The sequence below is a fragment of the Marmota monax genome, unplaced genomic scaffold, assembly GCF_021218885.2.
Source record: "Marmota monax isolate L192 unplaced genomic scaffold, Marmota_monax_Labrador192_F-V1.1 WCK01_AAM20220418_F8-fsc00068, whole genome shotgun sequence".
Classification (NCBI taxonomy): Eukaryota; Metazoa; Chordata; class Mammalia; order Rodentia; family Sciuridae; genus Marmota; species Marmota monax.
This window is the reverse complement of record NW_026692352.1, coordinates 7,959,243-7,983,082: the sequence shown is the minus strand read 5'-3', so window position 1 is coordinate 7,983,082 and position 23,840 is coordinate 7,959,243. Positions and strand designations below refer to the sequence as shown.

The 23,840-nt window shown below is 39.0% G+C and overlaps 2 protein-coding genes across 4 annotated transcripts in view; one reads left to right on the top strand and one right to left on the bottom strand.

The window, feature by feature from the left end:
- The window catches only part of Aamdc (adipogenesis associated Mth938 domain containing), a 30,981-nt gene extending 29,101 nt beyond the window's left edge, over positions 1 to 1,880 (bottom strand). Inside the window, exon 1 of one of the 2 annotated variants that reach the window (XM_046442162.1) lies at positions 1,791 to 1,880. The gene's annotated coding sequence lies outside the window, so the exon portion shown is untranslated. Of the gene's footprint in view, positions 1 to 1,736 lie in introns of both variants that reach the window. The other variant, XM_046442163.2, reaches the window with a different exon arrangement.
- Positions 1,881 to 2,063: 183 nt separating this feature from the next.
- The window catches only part of Rsf1 (remodeling and spacing factor 1), a 173,547-nt gene continuing 151,770 nt past the window's right edge, over positions 2,064 to 23,840 (top strand). For both annotated transcript variants that reach the window (XM_046442058.2, XM_046442057.2), the window contains exon 1: positions 2,064 to 2,458. In XM_046442058.2, the coding sequence (XP_046298014.1) occupies positions 2,272 to 2,458 (187 nt within the window). In that variant the 5' untranslated portion in view covers positions 2,064 to 2,271. The remainder of the gene's footprint in view (positions 2,459 to 23,840) is intronic.

The following is a 23,840-nucleotide window of genomic DNA, read 5'->3' as shown; positions in this document are numbered from 1 at the left end:
CACATCCCCAGCCTTATTTTGTATTTTATTTGGAGAGAGGGTCTCGCCTAGTTGCTTAGTGCCTCCCTTTTGCTGAGGCTGGCTTTGAACTCCCAATCCTCCTGCCTCAGCCTCCTGAGCCACTGGGATTACAAGAGTACTGTCTGACTAAATATTTCTTTCTTTAGATAATGACAATGATGTAATTATGGTTTTTCCTTCCCCCTCCTTTTTTTTTTTTGACCTGGAAATGCAGAACAAAATTAACTGTGCAACCATTTCCCATAGTTTTGAAATAATAATTTGCCAATGTATTTCTTTATATTCCTTTAAGTCACAGATCCTTCTGCCTCAGCCTTCTGGAGACACTGAGATTATAGATGTACACCACAGTGCCCGGCACTGATTAAGTCACAGATTCTACTATTTTATGTGGTTTGAGTTGTATCTTGCTTTAAATTTTACGTTTAGGAAGTAGATGCTATGTAAGTTTTAAATGTGCTCTGAAAATTTTGCCTTAAGATAATATGTTGTAGACAAAATAAATAGAGCTGAATTTAGTCAAGTTATACACCTTCCTTTGGTAACAACAACGACTCTCTCTCTCTATGTATATATAAACAAACTATATATATTTTCCTCCCTCCTAAAACTATATATAGTTTTAGGAGGATATATATATATATATATATATATATATATATATATATATAGAGAGAGAGAGAGAGAGAGAGAGAGAGAGAGAGAGAGAGAGAGGGGGAGTGTTTCAGGAGAAACTGAGGATTGAATTGAATCCAGGGATGATTAGCCACTGAGCCACATGCCCTTTCCTTTTTAGTTTTTGTTGCTGAAGGCCTCGCTAAGTCTGGCCTCGAACTTGAGATCCTCTTGTTTCAGTCTTCCCAGTTTCTGGGATTATAGCCATGCGCTGGGCTAGCAGAGGATATTTTTAAGTACTTAAACTATGCCAGGGCATCGTGCTAATCACTTTACTGTCAATTACCTGGTAAACTTGTAAATGTAGGTGCTTTTATCACCCATTTTGCATAAGTTCTAAGAAATGAAGAAATTTCAGGATGTCAGAAAGCGGTCCTGGTAAGTTTCAAGTTTGGCTGAATCCAAACCTCCGCCTCCTAATCATGATGTATTATATATAGCTCCTGCACTTGCACATTCCATTTTACATTCTTGGTGTTTTTTCTCTGGGATTCTTCGTGGACGAACGTCACTGGTATCCTGCCTTCTAACAAACTTTTTGCTGTTCTACCATCACCTATCACGTTCTCTCTCTTGTGGAATGCTAGCCTATCCTCCGACCCTAGGTCCACAGGGCCTCTTCCCCTCAGACCCTGGTTCCTCAACCCCTGATAACCTCATCAGAGCCCCGTGCCTTCGCACTTTGATTCCCCTGTAGAGGCTGGGGGGCCTTCGACTCATCGCCTAGCAGGGCCCAACTCCTTACTGTCCCCACAGAGTCCCGTCCCCTTAGGCACTGGTCCCTCAGCAGAGCTCTCAGAATGGCTTTTCTAGCTAAGGTGATTCTTATACCCTGGTAGAGAGCAATATCTCTCAGCCAACTTTCACAGACTTCTTACAACGGTTCCATCCCAACCCATAATTATGACACCTTGCTACCTTTGCTCTCCCGGACCTCCTCCCACCATACTGCCCCTCCCAACCACATTCTTCTTTTTCCGCTCATTCTCTCTCCTCAACTTCTCCCACTATTTCGTGGCCGGATTCCCTCCAAAACTCACGCAATGACTCTCTTTTCAGAGTTGCTTGCGGAGATGGCTCCGTGCTTTCTTTACCTTTCACTTCGGGGAGCTCCGTAGTTCTGGATCAGGGGTTCCCCAGCTCTCAAGCCTTCAGCCTGTCTGCACCAGAAGCCCCGCCCCTTCAGTTCTATTGGCCACTGTTCCTGAGAGTCCCGCCCCTCCAACTTGCGCCCGCCTCCCCGCCCCGTTTCCCTTGTTTTCATTCCCCCTGTCACACGAGGCTGTGGCAAACCCCAAGTGGGAGGGGAGAAGTAGAGGGAGGGAACGGGGCGGAAAGAGGGCGGAAAGTGAAAGGCACGGAGCGCCTCTCTGTCCCCCTGTCTGACTTGGTTCTCGACTGCTCTGGGCCGCCGTTGTATTGTGGGATCGCGGCGCCGTCCCTGAGACGCTCAGATCCGCAGGGGAGTCCACTCGAGAGCGCCTCCTGTCGTCCGTAAGGCTGCCCTGCCATTCCTCGGCACCCCAACTCCCCCGCCCCCCCATCGCCGCCTCCTCCTCCATCCTCCAGTTCAAAATGGCGACGGCGGCGGCAGCGGCGGCGGCGATGGCTCCTCCGGGTTGCCCGGGTTCGTGCCCCAACTTCGCCGTAGTCTGCTCCTTCTTGGAGCGCTATGGGCCGCTGCTAGATCTGCCGGAGTTGCCGTTCCCTGAGCTGGAGCGGGTGTTGCAGGCGCCGCCGCCGGACGTCGGCAACGGAGAAGGTAAGCCTGGGGCCCGAACGCCCGGCGGGAAGCGGCCCTGGCGCGCTCCTTCTCTCCGCTCTTCTTAGACATTCTGGGCCTCGGCGCCCCAGTCCTCTTCTTGGGGCGCAGCTCCGCTCAGTCCGTCTTCTCCGCGTAGCCCCGGGGGTCCTGGACAGTGGGGAGGCGGGGCGGAGGCCTCCCGGGGCCACTGCGCCCGGCGGGGAGCAGAGGTGGGGGCGTCGCGGGCTAGGTGTGGGCTGGGGGCGGGGAGGGGTCATTGTGCTGGTCTGCCGCCCCTGGGACTGCTCCCTTGCGGCGGGGCCGGTTCCCCACCCCTTCTCCCTCTAGGTGGCGGGGGAAGGGGAGCGCAGGTTCCGGCCAGCTTTGCGCTTTTCTCCTCCTCCCCTCCTCCCACCAATTCTCCTGACCGTCTCTGGGGAGGCTGGGCCCATATCTCGGGGCGCCCCCTTATCTCCCTCCACCTGAGTTGGTGGGGGCTGGCGAACACTCGACTCTCCCTCCCTCTGGTGGGAACTCCCCCGAGAGAGTCGGCTTATCCCCCTTCTCTTCCCCTGGAGGTCTAGTTTAACCCCCCAAGTCCTTCCTCCGTGTAGGGAGGTCTGCTCCTCCCGCAGTGGAGGATGTTCTCTTCCATTCTCCCGTAGGAGGGAATGAAGTCGTTTCAGCTTCTCCAATTTGGAGCGGAGAGGGTTAATTTCTCCTCCATAGTTTTCCTCCTTCCTCTACCCACCTCCCCCAAAATAATAGAAAAGCATCTCCTCACTTTTCCAGTCCCTTCCCCCTTAATCTCGGCAGCAGGGCTTTAGGGAAAGAAGAAGTAGCCCTCCCATTTGCAGGGTGGGGTGGGGTGGTTAGTCTGTAGGCTGGAGGAGGGGCTCTGACGGCGGGGAAACAGTTGAAGAAGGTGCTTGTTGCTCATGTTTCTCTCTCTGGTGCCGCTGGTCTATTATTGGTGTTCGCAAGTGCTGCTCCTTCCACATAAGGCCACCGCGCGGGTGCAGAGCGCATGCTCTGCCCGGCCCCATTGAAACTTCCTGCTGCTGCTGCTGGTTCTTTTGCTGGAGCATCTCAGCTCTGTGCCTGCTGCCTACAGTCCTCACACTGAGCGCTAACACTTTACTCCTATTTGTTCCTGATCCGTGTTTTTCCTTTTCTGCACATTTTCCCTCCTCAGAAAAGCCTTGTTTGTTGTGCCCTGAGTTTTTTTTTTATCTGGAAACAGCCCTTGACTGGAGGAGAAACGCTTTCCAAATATATATATATATATTTTTCTTTTTGGTTTATATTAGGTGGCCAAAGTGGACTGGGTACTGGGTATTGTATAAAGCAAATAACTGATTCCTTTCCAAGAAAGCAGATTCGCTCCTCAATTATCTATAGAAATGAATTAGGTTTTGTTAATATATTTACATTGCTAGGAAGAGCCCAAGTGGGAAGTTCTTCAAAATATTACCGGTATGATGTTATGGTCATCAGTGACTCACATTAATACAGACAGTAATAGTATGGGTCAATATCTCTTCTTAGTTGTGTGCATCTCCTCTACTCTTAATAAACTGGCTTATAAAAGGCTAATTAAAAAATAGTGTAAAATAGGAGTGATTAACTACTGTATGCAAAGACTTTCTGCAGAATTTCTTTGGAAATTGAGCTCCCAATGTAGTGATTTCATTATAAAATTGTATTTACACTTTTTTTTTTTTTAAAGAAAATAGTTATTGTGAAGTAGGATGCCTTAGTAAGTTGCTTTTAGGATATTATGAGAAATGATTGTAATGTGTGTCAGAGAGAAAAATTTGGAAATTTAGGGAAAGAATTGCTGGTAAATTGTTTTGAGTATTTACTTGACCAAATTAAGAGGTAGGCATAGGCTTTTGGGGATGGCATTTTATGTGTAGGAATATTGTTCAGTTTATTTTAGTATTGAATATTGAGCCACCAGATAAGTAAAAATGGGAAATAATCTGGACCAGGAGGAGTTGTTTAGCTCAGCCACTGCATTACCATTGGTATAGTTGCTTAGGGGACTCATAATAATAGATCCTGTCATAAGATGATCTAAGAGTAATTATTAATTAATGTTATATAGTTCAAGACACTTGGCAATGAAAAGTCTCTGCAGGTGAAATGCCATTACTGTGCAGAGAAAAGATTTTCAGAACTTTGATGATAATCAGGTAACATGAAATAGTTGATTATACTGATTCAGCAAACAAGACTTGAACTAAGTCTTTTTGGGAAGATGTTTTTAGTATACTAGAAAAACACATAAATTTTTAGTGTTGAGCATTGTGACATAGGTTGTAGGATAAATAATTTATATGGACTTCAGTATCTTCAGTAAGTGGAGATAGTAGCTGAGGAGCCAATGAAATAATGTTTCAAAAATCCTTTAATAAATCAGGCATTTAATAATATTCTTGTATTATAAATTTTAATAAAGATGATATTATTTTTTTTTCAGTACCGTGGTTTGAACCCAGAGGTGCTTATGGTGCTTATGGAACTCAGGGGCACTTGACCACTAAGCCACATCCCAGCCCTTTTTTGTATTTTATTTAAAGATAGAGTCTCGGGCTGGGGATGTGGCTCAAGCGGTAGCGTGCTCACCTGGCATGCGTGTGGCCCGGGTTCGATCCTCAGCACCACATACAAACAAAGATGTTGTGTCTGCCGAAAACTAAAAAATAAACATTAAAAAAATTCTCTGTTAAAAAAAAAAATTTAAAGATAGAGTCTCAGTGAGTTGCTTTGCGCCTTGCTGTTGCTGAGGTTGGCTTTGAACTCGAGATCCTCCTGCCTCAGTCTCCCTAGCCGCTGGGGTTACAGTTGTGCACCACCATGCCAGCAAGCCCTTTTTATTTTGAGACAGGCTCTGGTTAAGTTGCTTAGGGCCTTGCTAAGTTGCTAAGGCTGACCTCGAACTTGGGATCCTCCTGGCTTAGCCTCTTGAATCTCTGGGATTACAGGCATGTACCACCCTACCTGGCAGTAAAGATGATTTTTTAGCTGGTTGTGGTGTGGTGCATTCCTGTAATCCCAGTGATTTAGGGGGCTGAGGCAAGAAGATCTCTGGTTTGACTCTAGCCTGGGCAACTTAGTGAGATCTTATCTCAAAAAAAAAAATATGTGTGTGTGTGTGTGTGTGTATATATATATATATATATATATATATATATATATATATATATATATATATATATTGTGGTTGTAGATAGACAGCATGTCTTTATTTTATTTATTTTTATGTGGTACTAAGGATTGAACCAAGTGTCTCACACATGCTAGGCAAGCACTCTGTCACTGAGCTACAGTCCCAGCCCCTTGTTCCAAAATTTTATAAAAGGACTTGGGATATACTTCAGAGGCAGAATGCTCTTGAGTTCACAACCCAATACCACCCTTTGCAAGATGTTTTACAAATATAAGACATAGGAGTGCATTTGAAATTAAAGTGTTATATTTTTATTTTTATTTATTTTTTGGCAGGAGGGATTGAACCCAGGGGCTCTTACCCACTGAGCCACATCCCCAACCTTTTTTGTGTTTTATTTGAGACAGGATTTTGCTAAGTTGCTTAGGGCCTTACTAAGTTGCTGAGGCTGGCTTTGAACTTGCGATCCTTCTGCCTCAGCTTCCTGAGCTGCTGGGATTACAGGCAGCATTATCATGCCCAGCAAAATGTTAAATTTTTAGTATGTTGTGAGCATAAGTATAGTATTGAGTTATTATACTCATGGTGAAAAGTCTTTGTTAAATGAGTTTAGCTCTCTATATAGTTATTTTAAAAAGGCAGTTCTAGGGCTGGGGATATAGCTCAGATGGTAAAGTGCTTGCCTTGCATGCACAAGGTCCTAGGTTCAATCACCACACACAAAAAAGGCAGTTCTAGTGCCAGGCTCCATGATTTTGTGCTAACAGTGCCATTTTAAGTTTATAAAAGTTTTTGGTATATTATGACATCCTGTGGAGGAAACTGTAGTTCTCTGATATGTCCTTGCTTAAGCATGTTGTGATCTTTCTTCTAAAAGTTTGTTCATACTTTTTTAAAAAATATTTTTTGTTATTGATGGATCTTATTTGTATGCGATGCTGAGAATCCAACTCAGTGCCTTACTCGTTAGGCAAGTGTTGCACCACTGAGCTACAACCCCAGTCTTTTAAGTTTTATTTATTTTTTAATTTATTTTATCTTTTAAAGAGAGAGAGAGAGAGAGAGAGAGAGAGAGAGAGAGAGAGAGAGAGAGAATTTTAATATTTATTTTTTAGTTTTCGGCAAACACAACATCTTTGTTTGTATGTGGTGCTGAGAATTGAACCCAGGCTGCAACGCATGCCAGGCGAGCGTGCTACCGCTTGAGCCACATCCCCAGCCCTTAAGTTTTAATATGATGTGTTTTTGGCTTAGAATGCCCTTTTCCCAGGGCTGGGGTTGTAGCTCAGTGGTAGAGCGCTTGCCTCACATGCATGAAGCACTGGTTTGATCCTCAGCACCATGTAAAAATAAATAAATGAAGATATTATGTCTATCTACAACTAAAATATTTAAAAAAAAAAATGCCCTTTTCCCAAATCACTAAAATCATCATGGAACTGAAAACAGGACTGTCGTGTCTACTTTGATTCCAAGGTTTGAGAAAGTATGTGATGTATAATATTAATAAATGTTCCATAAGTAATTGTGGTTATTTTGTAATGAAGTAAAAACATGAATTTTTTCACTTGAGATAGATTACTTTTAAAATGACTACCAGCTACTTAATAAGTGGAATTGTTATTGTTTTCTTGGACTGTTATAGTTACTGGGAGAAATTACTGAGATCTTGAGGGTTCCATGAACTTAGAAAGTTTGGAAATCTGTGCCTTAGGGACTATCATTGAATATTGAAACTAGAAAGAAAGGACTGTTGTATTGTGTTTTTTTTTTTTTTTTGTTTTGTTTTGTCTTTTTGCTTTTATTTTGCATTGAAGAAAACCTAGATGCAGAGATAGTTTTCAAGTGTATACAGCTAGTTGTTGGTTAATTTGAACTATTATTTGAAAACTATACTTACGTGCTAAATTGTCAGCAAAAAAATTTAGATTTGTAGTTGGCATTAGAATGGGAAAAGGGCATTACAAATGAATGTGATCTAAGGAGGTGATTTATCCTCCTTTCCCTGCATTCTATTTTATAAGTCTTCCTAATTCTATACTTGGTAGGAAGTTTCCTGCTTCTTCCTAACTGGAGACAGATGATTGTGGGATATGGATAAAAATAAAAATGGACATTGACTTTGTGATATTGCTGGCACCCAAGGCTCCTAAGTATCTTTTCTTTCCTGGAGAGGATATTATTTTTTAAGAGAAAAATATGTTTTTTTCTTTAAAGATAGTCCTAGGGATATCAACTGAAAAGTGATATATATCTAGTAAGTCTGTCAACATATATATGGATAACATATTAAGTATTTATGGATAACATGTATAATAGTTAATAGTTTATACCATGTTTGGCTAAATTATTTATATATTGTTAAATAAGCTGATTCATTAGTTTTTAAATTTTCATTTGTGTTAGCATTTATACGTTAAAAATTTAATATAAAATTTTTAAATTAAAAAATAACATTTATCATGGTATTTAAATTAAAAAAATTTTTTTTTGTAGTTGTAGATGGACAGAATGCGTTTATTTTGTGTGTGGTGCTATAGGATCCAACCCAGTGCCTCACACTTGCTAGACAAGCGCTCTTGCCACTGAGCTACAGCCCCAGCCCTGTGCTATTTAAATTAAAAAAATTCACAAAATAAAAATTTCAGACATGTTTATTTTTAATACCAAATTTTAAAATTTTAAAACAAAATAAAAAAAAATTGAGGCAGGGTCTTCCTAAATTACCCACGCTGGCCTCAAAACGTATGATCCTTCTGTCTTGGCCTCCCAAGTAGCTGGCATTGTAGGTGTGCATTAGTGTACCTGACAAAAAGAAGTTTTTTCTTTTTTTTTTTCTCTCTCTCTTTCAGTCTTTGGTACTGGAAGTTGAATCCAGGACCTCGGACATGCTAGGCAAGTGCTCTTCCACTGCATTACATCCCCAACCCATTTTATTTTTATTTTGAGACAGGGTCTTGCTAAGTTGCCCAGGTCGGCCTGAAGCTTGTGTTCCTGCTGACTCAGTCTCCTGAGTAGTTGGGATTACAAACATGTGCCACCATGCCCCACTAAGAAATTTATTTATTTGAACAAATAGTAATTGAGATCCTACTATGTACCAGGTATGTTTTCACTCTTGGAATCCATTAATAAGCAACATAGGTAAGATTCTTGCCCTTATGGAGCTTGCAGTTTAACAATGAAGGCAGTAAAGCAGTAAGATTTAAAAAAGTGTGTAGACCAAGTATAACGTGCACTTTATAATCTGTACTTTAGCAGGCTTTAATTTGTAATTTGTTTGGCTTAGTATTTATCATATCTAAGTTAGGTTTATGGTAGATAAATTTTAAACATTTTTCTCATTCTTGTACTTTGAGAATGGCCTTCAGTCAAATTGAATAAACTAGAATAAACAGCAGGCACTCTATCCTTTCTCTTCTTTTTTCTCCCTCTACTTCCATTTCCTGATCTCTACCTCCAAAGTTGCACCCCCTTTAGCCATTTGGAAGGGTTGCTTTTTACCCATTTTAAGTTCCTTCCCTTGTGCATGCTATAATTGAAGTGCCTGCTAGCTACCTGATGTTCATACCAATGTGGGAGAGAGGAGGTAGGCACTGAAATTCGAAAACATAAATCTTTGGATTTTTAAGTCACTTGGTAATTAAACCTAAATAATAGGGAAAACTGACAAACAGTTCAGACTGTTCAAACATTAACATGTAATTATTTAATTATTTCAGTCCTAAGAATGATTTTTTTTAAGCAAATGCCTACTTTACAAAAACTGTTTTTATCCTGAGTTTAAGGATGTGTGATTACCAGTTGAATTAAGAAATCTGTTCTTCATTGTGTGTTAGTGTCTCCTTTTATGCATTACAGATGGCAAAGTTTGATCTTAGCTTATTTCCTAATAATCATTTAACAAATAGTCTACTTTGCTTTTTTGCTCAAAATTAAATAAGTTTTAATGTTCATTTAAAAAGAAAAAAATATTCATTTTAAAAAGATAGAAAAACCAATGGGGGTAAAAAAACTATAATCCTGGTTTTGGGAAAATAATTAATATACACATGTTAAAATACAGGTTAAAAGGCTTAGAACTTAATAAAAAGACTAAAACTTCACTATGAATATAGTAGAGGGGAGGGAAAAGGGAGGATGATGAACTGAAATCAATTTCTATGCATGTATGAGTTTGTTGGGATGAACTCAGCTACTATGTATAACTGTAAAGCTCTTATAAAAAAATTGCTATGCATATTTGGTTTCTCCCAAAACAAATTATGTAAAGAATCCTAAACCAGGTGCTATGGTGCACACCTACAATCCTACGATTTGTGAGGCTGAGGCAGGAGAATCACAAGTTCAAGGACAGCAACTTAGCAAGACCCTTTCTGAAAATAAAAAATAAAAAGGGTTGGGATATATAGCTCAGTGGTAAAGCGCCCCTGGGTTCAGTTTCTAGTATGACCACCCCCCAAAAAAAATTGCTGATGGCATTGTTTTCTATAATTTGTGCCATTATACTTATTTTTAAATTTTTAAATTTATTTTAGTGGTAGTGCTGGGAATGAAATCCAGGGCCTTGCCCATGCTAGGCAAGTGCTCTACCACAGAACTACATTCTCAGCCTGTTATGTTAAATAAAAGGAAACATTTCTAAAGTAGGTAGGGAGTATGGATGGGGTGAGTTGTAGATCTGTCTTAACAGGTTAAAGTCTGGGCAAATTAACTAGAAATAAAAATTATGCTTAGGAACATATATGCCCCAAATCAGCGTGACCTTTTCAATGTAAGAACATTGGGTATGAGAATACATTAAGTGGAAACTGTACCACATGGAAGTTAAGAAATGCTATGGGGAGAACTTGTCAGGCGCTTCCTAGCAGACAGAGCAGGCTTTAGCCTTGTGTATATGTGCACAAATTTGAATAGCAAATTTAAGTATATAGTATAATGGAAATGTGGCTTGTAAATAAAAATTCAACAAAATATTCATAGTGAAGTTTTAGTCTTTTTATTAAGTTCTAAGTCTTTTATCCTGTATTTTAACATGTGTATCTTATTTTCCCAAAACCAGGATTATAATTTTTTACCCCCTTTGTTTTTTCTTTCTTTTTAAAAAAATTTATTTTCTATATTAATCATGTATTTCTTTGTTATTCATTGAAATATTATTTTAAAAATTGTTCCAAAGGGGCTTTTGCAAGGAAAATTGAGTTGTTGCTTTTATTTATTTACTTTTAATTCTGAATTTCCCTTACAATGAATGTTACTGTTATCTATCCAAGTCGCCTCAATTAGAAAAGAAGGAACGGTCCTAGACATGTGTTAGTTAGCTTTGTGTTGCTATGATCAAAATTCCTGACAAGAACAATTTAGAGAAGGAAAGATTTATTTTGGCACATGGTTTCTGAGAATTTAGTCCCTGGTCAGTTGACTTCAAGGCAGAAATATTATGGTGGAAAGGCAGGCAGAGGGTGTCTGTTTAGCTTATGGCAGTAGGAAGCAGAGAAAGGGCAGGGGCTGAGGAGAAGATAAATCCTTCCACAGTACATCTCCAATAAGTTATTTCCTCCAACAATAGTACATTCAGCTATCCATGGATCAGGTTAGATCTAAACACAGATCTGAGACTTAGGAGGATATCCGGATGAAAACCATGACATTTTGCCACTCAACTCCAAATGTTCATGACTGTGGCATAATGCAAATTGCATTTAATCCATTTCAAAGAGCCCCCAAAGTTAACTTTTTGAGCATCACTTTAAAGACCCAAGTCTGAGTGTTTTCTGAGACTCAACGTGATTCTTAGCTGTGAGATCCTATAAAAATCAGAAGGAAGTTGCATGCATCCAGTAAACTATGGCACAGAGTAAACATTCCCAATCCAGAGGGAAAGAATTAGGGAATGGAGATATGGGAGATATGGACCAAAACAGTACTGAAACCCAATAGGGCAACCAAGTCTTGTAGCTCTATATCTGATGTTCAGCATTTGGAGGACATGGTGGCAAGATATGGGCTTCTTTTTACACATTCTTTTTCTGGACAAACTTCAAGTTTTAAAAAACTTTCTCCCCGGCTTTTTCTCCTGATTTTCATAGTAAATCTGGCTAAAAGTTACCAGCAATAGTGTTGCCACTGCCCTGCCTTCAAATTTCCTCCTCAAATTAATTAGTCCATCACTTTTTTGGAGGGTGGGTGGGTACTGGAGATTGAAATCAGGGGCACTTGACCACTAAGCCACATCCCCAGCCTATTTTTTTTTTTGTATTGTATTTAGAGACAGGGTCTCACTTTTGCTGAGGCTAGCTTTGAATTCATGATCCTCCTGCCTTAGCCTCCTGAGCCGCTGGGATTACAGGCGTGTGCCACTGTGCCTGGTCCATGACTTTTATTTTATTTTATTTTTTAAACTTTTTTTTATTTGTAGATGGGCACAATTCATTTATTTGATTTATTTATTTTTATGTGGTGTTGAGGATTAAACCGAGTGCCTCACATGTGTTAGGCAAGTGCTCCACCACCGAGCCACAACCCCAGCTGTAGTCCATCACTTTTAAATTTAGCCCCATGGAATTTCAGAACATGGGCAAAATGTAGACAGGTTCTTTAAATATCCCCTGGTCCAATTCCTTTGGAGTACTAATTTCCCTCTGAAATCTTGAGATATAGTCCATATTCCTATCAGCATTTTGGTCTTCTGAGTTCCCACGAGAATTGCCCATTAGCTCTGCTCACAAAAATTTTAAGGCTTCTCCAGCTTACATCTTCACATCTCAAACTTTTTTCAAAACATTTCCGTGTAGACTTCTGAGCTACATGATAGGTTAGTCACAACAGTGATCCCACTTCTTTCTTGGCACCAGTTTCTGTGTTGGTCACTCTTTCATCTTTGTGACCAAAATGTCGGACAAGAACAATTTAGAGGATGAAAAGTTTATTTTGGCGATGGTTTCAGGGGTTTAGTCCGTGGTGAGCTGAGTCCACTGCTCTGGGCCCAAGGTGAAGCAGAACATCATGGCAGAGGGCATGGTGGAGAAGCACTGCTTTGTTCATGGTTGTTCAGGAGGCAGAGAAAGAGAGAGGGGAAAGGGCTACAGTGAAGAACAAACCTCCTAGCACATGCCCCTGTGGACCAACCTTTTCCAGCCATGCCCCACCTGCCTTCAGTTATCACCCTCTCAGTCCTTTCAAACTAGGATTCATGGATTAAGTTATAGTCCAAACATTTCACCTCCTATATTAACACAGGAGCTTTAGGGGGACACCTCTTACCCAAACCATAACATGTTGGTTTTCAGTATTGTGAGGTGTTTGCTGAATCTCTGTGTTCCTCTAACATGTGGATATAAGAATAATATCCAATTTGTAATGCTGTTCATGCTTTCAAACCCATGAAAATGGGCTTTCTCCCCAGGCTAAGATTGGAACACATCTCTCTGGAGATAAAACAGAGAAATGCAGGAAACTTTAAGCACCTTGGTCTGCCCCAGGCTGGGAACCCAGATGCTGCCCCTTGAAATCTCTTCTTCTTAAGGTCCTTCTGTCCTAGTTCCCACTCTGATTTTTTCTTTCACCCTCACTGTTCTGTCCTATTCTGCTCAAAGGGACTTTGGACCCAATGTTTTGGATTTATTCATTTTTTTGTCCCTCTACCACCATTTTCTAAGTGTGGCCAAGACACCCATGATACAGCTATCATGGAGGATCACAGCCCCATACATGCCTCTCCAGCCCATGCCTCTGCTCAAACATCCTGACAGACATCTGGCCCCTGATGCACACAGCACCCTGGCTATCCTATTAACACCCACATATCCCTTAAACTATAGTCTTTTTATAACTTAGTTTTCCTGTAATGCCTAATTTATGAGGTCATTTAAACAATTATGTTAAATATTGCATGAGAAAGTTCTTTGTAACTCTTATTGAGCACATAGGTGGTAATTATTTTTAGCCCTTATCTAGTCTCACAGAGTAGGCACAAGGAAGTCCCTGAGATATCTCAGACTTTATCCATTCTTCTTCTATTGACTTTCTGGTTTTCTGAACTCCCACTAGAATTGCCCATTAAATTCTGCTTACAACATTCTAAGTCTTCTCTTGCATTTCCCAACTTTTCCACATGGTTAGATATAGTCACAGCAATGACCCCACCCCTGGTACCTATTTTCAATGTTAATCAGCTTTGTATTGCTACGATCAACAAACAAACAATTTAGAGGAGGAAAGACTTATTTTCTCATGGTTTCAGAGGATCAAGTCCTTGCTTAGCCGCCTCTTAGTTTGAAACATCATGGTGAAAGGGTAGGCAGAGGAAGGCTGTTCAGCTCATGGCAGCTGGGGAGCAGAGACAGAGAGAGGGAGAGAGAAGGTTGGAGGAAAAAGAGGAAAGGGCCCACCTATTGTGGCCTTCTTCTTCCAACTAGGTCCTACCTCCTAGTAGTTCATTCCATCATCTGAGGAGGTCAGAGCACTTTAGCAATTCAACCATTGCCTAAAAGCCACACTTCTGGATACATCAGACTTTGAGGGATATTCCAGATCAAAACTATAATAAGACACTAATCTCAGACATACTTTCATGTTGTTATCAAGTCTTATCGAGTCTGTTTTTTAATCCCCTTTTATATTCAATCTCACTTTTCTATTATTGTTACTATTTCCGTTTTTTTTTTTTGCCAATTCCTATTCTAATATTTGAAGAAGAAATATATTAGATGATTATTTCTGTGTTGGAGAACACATTTAGAGTTAGTATAATACCAACTAATTGCTTAAAGTGTCCTATGAATGAAGCTATCAGTAGAGCATTTTCCTTAATATTTGTATAATTTTATACATAACTCTTTTATTATTACTTTATTTTGGTTAGGTGAATCTAAAAGCTTTTCTCTTCAGGGTGATATTAAATCGGACGAATTTCTTTCCTTCAAGGGTAACCATGGGTTCCTCTGAATAATTGTCATAAGGCAATACTGGAATAGGGGCCAAGAGACATAATAATTAGCAGTAAAAGAAGAGTTGTTCTAGCATTGCTGTCATGCTGGCCTCAAAGTCTCGTCCAAGTAGGCTGATTTAAGATTTGATTTGGACACATGGTTCCCAGGTCTTGGTGAGGATCAGGTTGGATGTGTGGTAAAGCTGTTCATTTGCACAGGAGAGGATGTATTTCTTGAAGGTGGAACTTGAAAGACTTCCTTGAGTTACTTAGAGGACAGAGGGTTGGAAGAGAACATACTAGACAATAACCTACTAGTATACAGGATCAAATGCCTTGATCATTATAGTGTTTTACAAGGAAAATAGAGTATTGGTTATGAGGCTTTGGCATTGGTATGTTAGATATGTGAGGGAATTTATTTGAATACTTTCTCTATTCCTTTTGTCCTTAGCAACCTCACATTTGGCTCTGCAAATAAATGTAATTGCTGCTTTCAAAAAAGCCTCTTAGGGGCCTGGGGATGTGGTTCTGTGGTAGCACACTTGCCTGGCGTGTGTGAGGCACTGGGTTCGGTTCTCAGCACCACATATGAATAAATAAAATAAATAAATACAGGTCTACCAACAACTAAAAACATTAAACAAAAAAACCCCCTAGGAAAAAAAAATTAGAATGGGTTGTTCCAATATAATTTACTTTTAGTATTTGGAGTTGGGGTGTAGCAAGATTGTAACACATTGAATAACTGATTTATCAAAAACACAATGGAGCTTAATTCATAGTTCTTAATTTATATTTCCATTATTGTTTTGCCAAGCTCTTCTTTATTAGAAACAAAAAAAGAACTGTCTTATAGTGGCACTAATTTGGCCTGTCATTTGAATTCAGGCAATCTATAAAGTTCCTAATTTTAAGAGTCTTTTGTCTAATAAATGTTGGCTATGATCATCTATTTGTCCTTGCCTTGCAGTATTTTTTTTTTTTTTTGGTCTTCATAGCCTTTTTGGGGTGGGGTGGGGTGGGGTCTGGGGTTTGAAAACCAGCACTCTATGATTACTACACCCTTAGCCCTTTTTATTTTTCATTTTGAGATAGGGGTCTTGCTAAGTTGCTGAGGTTGGCCTCAAATTGTGATCTTACTGTCTTAACCTCCCGAGTGGCTCCTGAGCCACCACTGCACCACTCTTCATAGCTTTGGTTTCATCGAATAGACTGTATTCTCTTCTGTTCTTACCTGGTTTGGTTCACCATGATAACTATATTTTTTTCTTTTCTTTTTTCTTTTTGGTGGTACTAGGAATTGAACTCAGGGCTTTATGCATGCTAGGCAAGCACTCTGCCACTGAGTTACATCCCCTGATAACTATACCTTAAATTTTTTTTTTTTTTTTTGTAGTTGTAGATGGACAGAATGCCTTTATTTTGTTTATTTTTATGTGGTGCTGAGGATCGAACCCAGTGCCTCATGCATGCTAAGCAAGTACTCTACCACTGAGAGCAGCCTCAGCCTCTGATAACTATATCTTGCACATTGTTTTCTTTGCTTCTTTCCCATATTTTGGATCTTCCCTTTCATCTTTAATTATCTTTTCTATTCCCATCTTCTATTTTTTTATTTTTTCTGTGATGCTGGGGATTAAACCAAGGATAAGTATGTTACCACTGAGCTACATCTCCTGCCCTATGCTTCTGAGCCTTATTTTAGTGTGCTTTCCCATTCATTTACTTTTTTTTTTTGTTAAAATTTCCAACTTTTTAGTATTATCTACTGTTTTTAAAAAGGCATAATACTTGGGCTGGTGTTGTAGTTTAGTGGTAGAATTCTTGTCTCACATGTGTGAGGCACTGGGTTCGATCCTCAGCACCACATAAAAGTAAATAAATAAAATAAAAGATATTGTATCCATCTACAACTAAAAATATTTTTTAAAAGGCATAATATTTGAGTGAAATTGAAACTAAAGAAATACATGTTCATAGGTTCAGTGAAATGCCTTGGACACGAATCTTTACCTGTTCTTTATCATTGCTTAGGATAACTGTAGTATTCAAATGTGGAAATAATTTTCTTCTTGAATTTTTTTGAAATAAGTCTATCTCCTGTAGATATAAAATGTTTTTGTATGGTATCACCCCAAGTCGCTAGGTTGGTTCCCCTACTGTTATGACTTCTGTTTATCCTAACTGAAGAAATGATTTTTATTTTTCTTCTAGCTCAGTGGTTTTTAACCCTTGTGAATAATCATTTAAAGAACTGGCATCAGTGATTTTTAGTGTGAAGCTAGGAATGTCTATTCTCACCTATTTTTTTTTGTCCAGATGTTTTTCTTGATATTTTGTCCTGAGCTCAATTTTTTTCTAGTATTAGTGTAGCTACTCCAGCTGTCTTTTGCTTACTTCTTTGAATGGTGTATTGTTTTCTATCCTTTTAATAGCCTCCCAAATAGCTGGGACTAAAGGTGCATGCCACCATCTTGGTTCTCCTTGTGTCCTTGACTCTAAAGTATTTCTGTCTGCCCAGCATATATTTGTATCATGTGCACATGGTCTTATTTGCATGAATCTAGTTAAGCAATTAATACTACAGAATTAGAACTATTGGGTAGAGAAATATCAAGGAGTTACGTGAATATAAAGGAACAAGAACTCATCTTTGCCCAGGGAAAGTCATAACATCACTGTGGTGATTATGAAAATTTCAGTGGTTAGATATTGGAAAAGCATTCCTGGGCCTAAAGTGGTGGCCTGAGCTTATAATTCCTGTAGCTCCAGAGGCAGGAGGATCTTGAGTTCAAAAGCTATCCTCAGTAATTTAGGAAGGCCCTAAGCAACTCAATGAGACCCTGTTTCTAAATAAAATATAAAAAAAGGGGCGGGATGTGGCTCAGTGGTTAAGCACCTCTGGGTTCAATCTCTGGTACCAAAATAAAAGCATTCTTGGCAGGAACAGCATGGGAAAATGCATAGAAGTTTGAGATTAATATGGTGTAGAGAGGAAATTGCAGCCTAACTGTAGGCATCAGGTTTTTGATAAGATTTGTGATTGAGGAACTTAAGACCATGTTAGAAAATTGTATTGGGAGTTATAAATGCGTTAGGTGTATTTTTCTTATCTTTAAAGTAAACAATAGTATATTAACTGAAGGCAACATGTGACTGACAGTATGTTTCATAAGGAGTTAATTTTGTCTTATTTTCTGTTTATTTCTAACATAGGAGATGCTAGAGTGCTAGTTGATTGTTTAGCATATAGGAGCTATTTATTTAGCATATAGGAGCATATGTTTAGCATACAGAATATGCTTGAGTGCTAATTGAAATGTATTTCAAATTAGAAATAATGGGTTCTTTTGTTGTTGTTCGATATTGAGGATTAGACCCAAGGGCATTTACCACGGGCTACAACTCCAGCCCCCCTGCCTTTCAAAATTATTTTTATTATTTTTTGGGGGGACAAAGTCTTGCTAAATTGCTCAGGGTTTCTCTAAGTTGCTAAGACTGAACCTTGAACTTGTAGTCCTCCTGCCTCAACTTCCAAAGTCTCTGGGATCACGGGCATGTGCTGCTGTGCCCACTGTAATGGATATTTTGATGTATGTTTAGTTTCTCTTTTTGTCCCTTGCTTGCCTGGCATTTTTAGGATGTAACCTTCCGATTACTTTTGGGTATTGTTTGTAAAGATCCATTACAGAAATCTTCTACTTCTTGTTTTCTCACCCATTTAATTTTTTGAAAAATGACTCAGGTGTGTCCTGGGTCCTCCCATTGTAAGTTTTTTTTTTTAAATTAATTTTTTTTTGGTATTCAGGATTGAACTCAGGGGTGCTTAACCACTGAGCCACATCCCCAGACCTTTTTAATATTTTATTTGGAAAAGGGTCTTGCTGAGTTGCTAAGTTGCCTCACTAAAGTTGTTGAGGCTGGCTTTGAACTTGTGATCCTCCTGCCTCAGCCTCCTGAGGTGCTGGGATTATAGGCATGTGCCATTGCGCCCTGCCCCATTGTAAGTTTTATAATAAAGTGCCTTAGAAGTTTGAGATGGAAAATCTTTAGTGAATCTCTTTTTTAAAAAAATATTTTTTAACTTGTTGATGGACCTTTATTTATTCAGTTATTTATATGTGGTGCTGAGAATCGAACCCAGCGCCTCATACATGCTAGACAAGCACTCTACCACTGAGCTACAACCCCAGCCCTTTAGTGAATCTCTTAACTCCTTTCTTGGGCACTATGTCTTAATTGTATGCCAAAGCGTATGTTGTTAACTTATTTAAGCTTATTTGTATAGGAATTCTGAGTATAGTGTTAAAATTCAGTTTTTCCTCCTATCTTTCCCTAGATATCTTAGAAAAAAGTTATCATTACTTTTCTCTTTAAAAAATTTCCATCTTGAGCTATGTGCTATAGGGTACGTACATTGGTAATCCCAGCTACTTGGGAGGCTGAGACAGGAGGATTGCATGCGTGTGTGTTCAGGGCCAGCCTGGGTAACATAGCAAGAGACACCATCTTAAAACCCCAAACCAAAATTTCCATTCTAGCTTTTTTGAATTGTTTTATCTGATTTCTACCAAGGGTGATCTGAAATTCTCATTTCTGAAACTAGCATTTTTTCATTGTTGGAAAGAGTGCACAGCTGGAGGATAGGGAAACCAGCTAGAGATTGTTGTGTTATTTGGGAAATATCAATTGGGGCAGTTCGTGTTTTGGGGGGGATGAAAAGAAAGGCTAGATCTGAAAAAGACTGCAGGTAGAATTGATAAGTACTTAGTGAATGGATTAATGTGAAGGACGAGTTTTGTATGATTTCCAGGTTTTTCACTGTAGAATGAATAGTTAATAGTTCATTGAGCAAGGACACAACCGAAAAGACCCATGGTTTATTATTTTTTTCCAGAATTTAGTAACTTACATATGAGTACTATTGGAAGAATTTACAGTGTTAATTTTATAGCTTGTTAAAAGCTTACTCTGAATAAACAAACTATAGCAATATATATTACTTCACAACTCTCTTGGTTTGTGTGAATTATTTAAAATGTTATATATATACACACACACGTTAGATATACACTTAGCATGTTTTATTACACCTGTAAGAACAGTCTTTTGGAGTGCTTTAGTTATGTACTTAAGGTATTTAAAATTAGGTTTATGCTAGACTGACTCAGAGAATATGCCAGGAGTCCCAGTTACTTGATAGGTTAAGGGCAAAAGAATCTTGAGTTCAAGGCCAGCTTGGGTAATATGGGCAATATAGCTAGATCCTGTCTCAAAAATTAACAAACAAACAAACAAAAAATTAGCTTTAGTAAACTATCCTGGCATTGTGCCCAGTCATATTCTCTCTCTCTTTGGTGCTGGGGAGCAAACCCAGGGCCTTGTGCATTCAAGGCAAGTACTGTACCAACTGAGCTATATCCCCAGCCTAAAATCCTATTCTCTTATAGGTAAAACTTTCTTCAACAAAATTTATTAAAAAAAAGTTGTAATTTTGGAGATTGCTGTATTCTGTGAGTATAGAGAATTGATAGTGGATATCACTTACAAAGAAGCAAATGGAGCTTCATATAAATAGAAATGCTACTCCAGATAGATCGACACATATGGCACATATGGTAGTGTAGATTGAGTCCATTATGTAGATGAGAAGTACAGAGTCCGTAAGCATGTTGTTTGGGTTGAAAAATTTTGAGTCTTGATTAATCTTTTTTGGGGGGAGGGTACTGGGGATTGAACCCAGGGACACTTAACCACTGAGCCACATTTGTATCTTATTTAGAGACAGGGTCTCAATGAGTTGCTTAGAGCCTTGCTAAGTGGCTGAGGCTGGCTTTGAACTCATAATCCTCCTGCCTCAGCCTCCCAGGTCACTGGGATTACAGGCGTGCACTACCACGCCGAGCGAGTCTTGATTAATCTTGAAAAATTCTCTAGTACAGATATTTAAGTTGAATTCCATTTGGGGAGTGACCTTTTCTTCAACTATTATTTCTCAACAGTTATTTAACTATGTTTTGATAAGTTTATTTTTTCACTGCTGTTCTTTTTTGAAAATATGTTTTAGTTGTAGATAGGCACAATACCTTTATTTTGTTTATTTAGTTATGTTTTTATTTAGTTCTTTTTTTATGTGGTGCTGGTGAGTACTAGGCAAGTGCTGTGCAACTGAGCCCTAGCCCCAGCCCTCACTGCTGTTCTTGATACCTACATTTTCCATATTAGGTTCATTCTACTGCTATTGTAGATCTTTTCCAAACAGGATCTCAGGGTAGTAAGCTTTGCATTCTTGCATTTCTGAAAATATATCTTGCCCTCTATTCTGACTGCTGGTTTAGATTGAATTTGTGTTCCAATGTTCAAATAGTTTTTCCCAGAACTTTGACAGTATTGCTTTTTTTTTTTTTTTTTTATTTTTTAAATCTTCTAGCCTCTACTGTTGCTGATGAGAAATCTGTCAGTCTGATTCTTGTCCCTTTGTAGGTGAGCTGGTTTTCCTTCCTGAAAGATTTTTATTTTATTTTTATTTTTTAACCCCTGGAGTTTTGAAATTTTCTAGGCTGTGACTTTTTCTTTCAGTTTACTTGTTTTTGCCTTTATTCTTTAAGACATTAAAAGTATGAACTTAATTTGAAGCTGTCCATGTACTGCTCCTGTTCTCATTGTCTTCCCTTCATTCCCATAGGTTAATACTGTCCTGAATTTTGGAGTTTATTATTCCCATAAATACATTCATTCTAAAAGTATATGGTTATATCTCTAAAAATAATACATGGTATGGATTTACATGCTTTAAAATTTTAAATATAAATGGTACCTCTGTAACTTCCTTTGTTTTCCTTTCAATGCTGTTTTTGGAATATATCCATATTGGTACATGTAGTTTTAGTTATTTGCTTAAACTGCTGTATAGTATTCCGTGTGTGTGTGTGTGTGTGTATGTATGTGTGTATTTTAATTATAGATATTTAGGTTCGTTTTTGTTCTGTTGTGGGCCATGCAATAATAATGAACATTCTAGCAGGCAGCTTTGCCTAGGGATAGAATTGCTAGGCTAAAGGGTATATACTTCTTTGTCTTATTCTTTGTGTAACCCAATTGCTCTCTAAAGAAGCTTTATCAGTTTATATACTGCCAGCAGTGTATGAGAGTTTCCATTTATCCATGTAATCAACACTTGGTATTGTCAGACTGTAAAGTTTTTGTTAATATGGTTGGTTGGTTGTTTTTGGTGCTGTTGGAGCCTTGTGTGTGCTAGATGGGCACTCTTACCTATATCTGCAGCCCCTTGTTCATGTGGTTGTGAATTAGCTTTTTTTTTTTTTATTGTGTTGCTATGAGGTTGAGCATTTCGTCTTCTTTATTTTTTATTTTTAAATATTTAATTTTTAGTTTTAGGTGGACACAATATCTTCATTTTATTTTTATGCGGTGTTGAGGGTTGAACCCAGTGCCTCATGCATGGTAGGTGAGCCACAACCCCAGCCCTTTCTTTTATTCTTTTTCTGTCATTCCTTTTCCCATCCGAACTGTCTTTTTATAGTATTTTTTCTTGATCCAAAATTAAAAAGATTTCATGCGGTTTGACAGTCTCTAACTTTGATTATGAGTTGGTTTTTGTATATGGTGAGAGATAGGGGTACTGTTCTGCCTATGGATATCTAGTTTACTCAGCACTGTTTATTGAAGAGACTTTCCCTTTTCCAGTGTTCTCCCACTCCCCACCCCAATGTTGGAGACTGAACCCAGGGCTTTATGCATGCTAGGCAAGCACTGTACCTCCAGCAAGAGCCACACCCCCAGACTTTTAAAATTTTGAGAAAGAATCCCACTGAATTGCCCAGGCTGGTCTGGAACTTGTGATCCTTTGCCTTAGCCTCCTGAGTATTTGGGATTACAGGCATGTGCCACCATGACTGGCTCTACAGTGTATATTCTTGATTCTTTTGTTAAAAATGAGTTTGTTGTAAATACATGAATTTATTTTTTGAGTTCCCTGACCATTGTATATGTGTCTGTTTTTATGCCAGTACCATGTTTTTATGCCAGTTTCATGGTGGTGTTTAGAAGTTGGGTTATTATAATGCCTCTAGCTTTGTTCTTTTTTTGCTCAGGATTATTCTGGCTATTTGGATCTTTTTTTTTTGATTTTTTTGTTCCATACAAATTTTAGTAATGTTTTTCCATTTATATGAAGACCACAATTGGTATTTTAATAGGAATTTCACTGAACCTGTACATCTGTAGATTATTTTTCATCTATATAGTTTTAAGGGGACTGGGCAATATAACTCAGTGATAGAGTGCTTGCTTAGTACGCCCAAGGCGCCCTGGGTTCAATACTAACATCACCACCACCAAAACAAAACAAAACAAAACTTTTAAGGATCCAATATGAGTATTCTTTTTCCTTTATGGAAATGTTAATCCACTGCATTAGCCAATTTTTTGTTGCTAATAATACAGTACCACAGATTGGATGAGTTATAAAGAAAAGAGGTTTATTTTGGGTTCCAGTTTTGGAAGTCTAAGGTTGATGGGGTGTGTCTGGTGATGGCCTTCTTGTTGGCAGTCTTAAAGCAGTACACAACATCACATGGCAAGAGACAGGGAGTGTAGTGTGCATTTGTACATATGCTTTTCAATCTCTCTTTATAAAGTTACCAATATTCAATCATGAGAATTCAGCTCTAATGTCTAATTCTAATCACCTCCCTAATGGACCCACTTTTAAATACCATGGTTGGATTTTATGCCCTTTTAATACTTTACAATGGGGATTAAAGTCTAGCATAAACTTCAGGGGAACAAACTGTATTCAAAATATAGCATCACTATATGATATACCTATTGATCTGTAGGAAATAGATCCACTTATTATTTGGGTTTAAATTCACATCTTCTTGCTGGGCACAGTGGTGCATGCCTGTAATATAGCAGCTTAGGGGGCTAAGGTAGGAGGATTGCAAGTTCAAGGCCAGCCTCAGCACCTCATAAGACCCTCAGCAATTTAGTGAAACCCTGTCTCAAAGTAAAAGATTTTAAATAGGTCTGGGGTTGTAGCTCAGTGGTAAAGTGCTGTTGGGTTCAATCCCCAGTCACATCATCTGCTCAAATGTACATACTTTTATTTTGTATTGGGGATTGAACCCAGGGGCATTTTACCACTGAGCTACATCCCCAGTCTTTTTCACTTTTTATTTTGAGGCAGGGTCTTGCTAAGTTGCTGAGGGTTTTGTTGAGTTGCTGAGACTGGCCTTGAACTTGTGATCCTCCTTCCTTAGCCTCCTGAG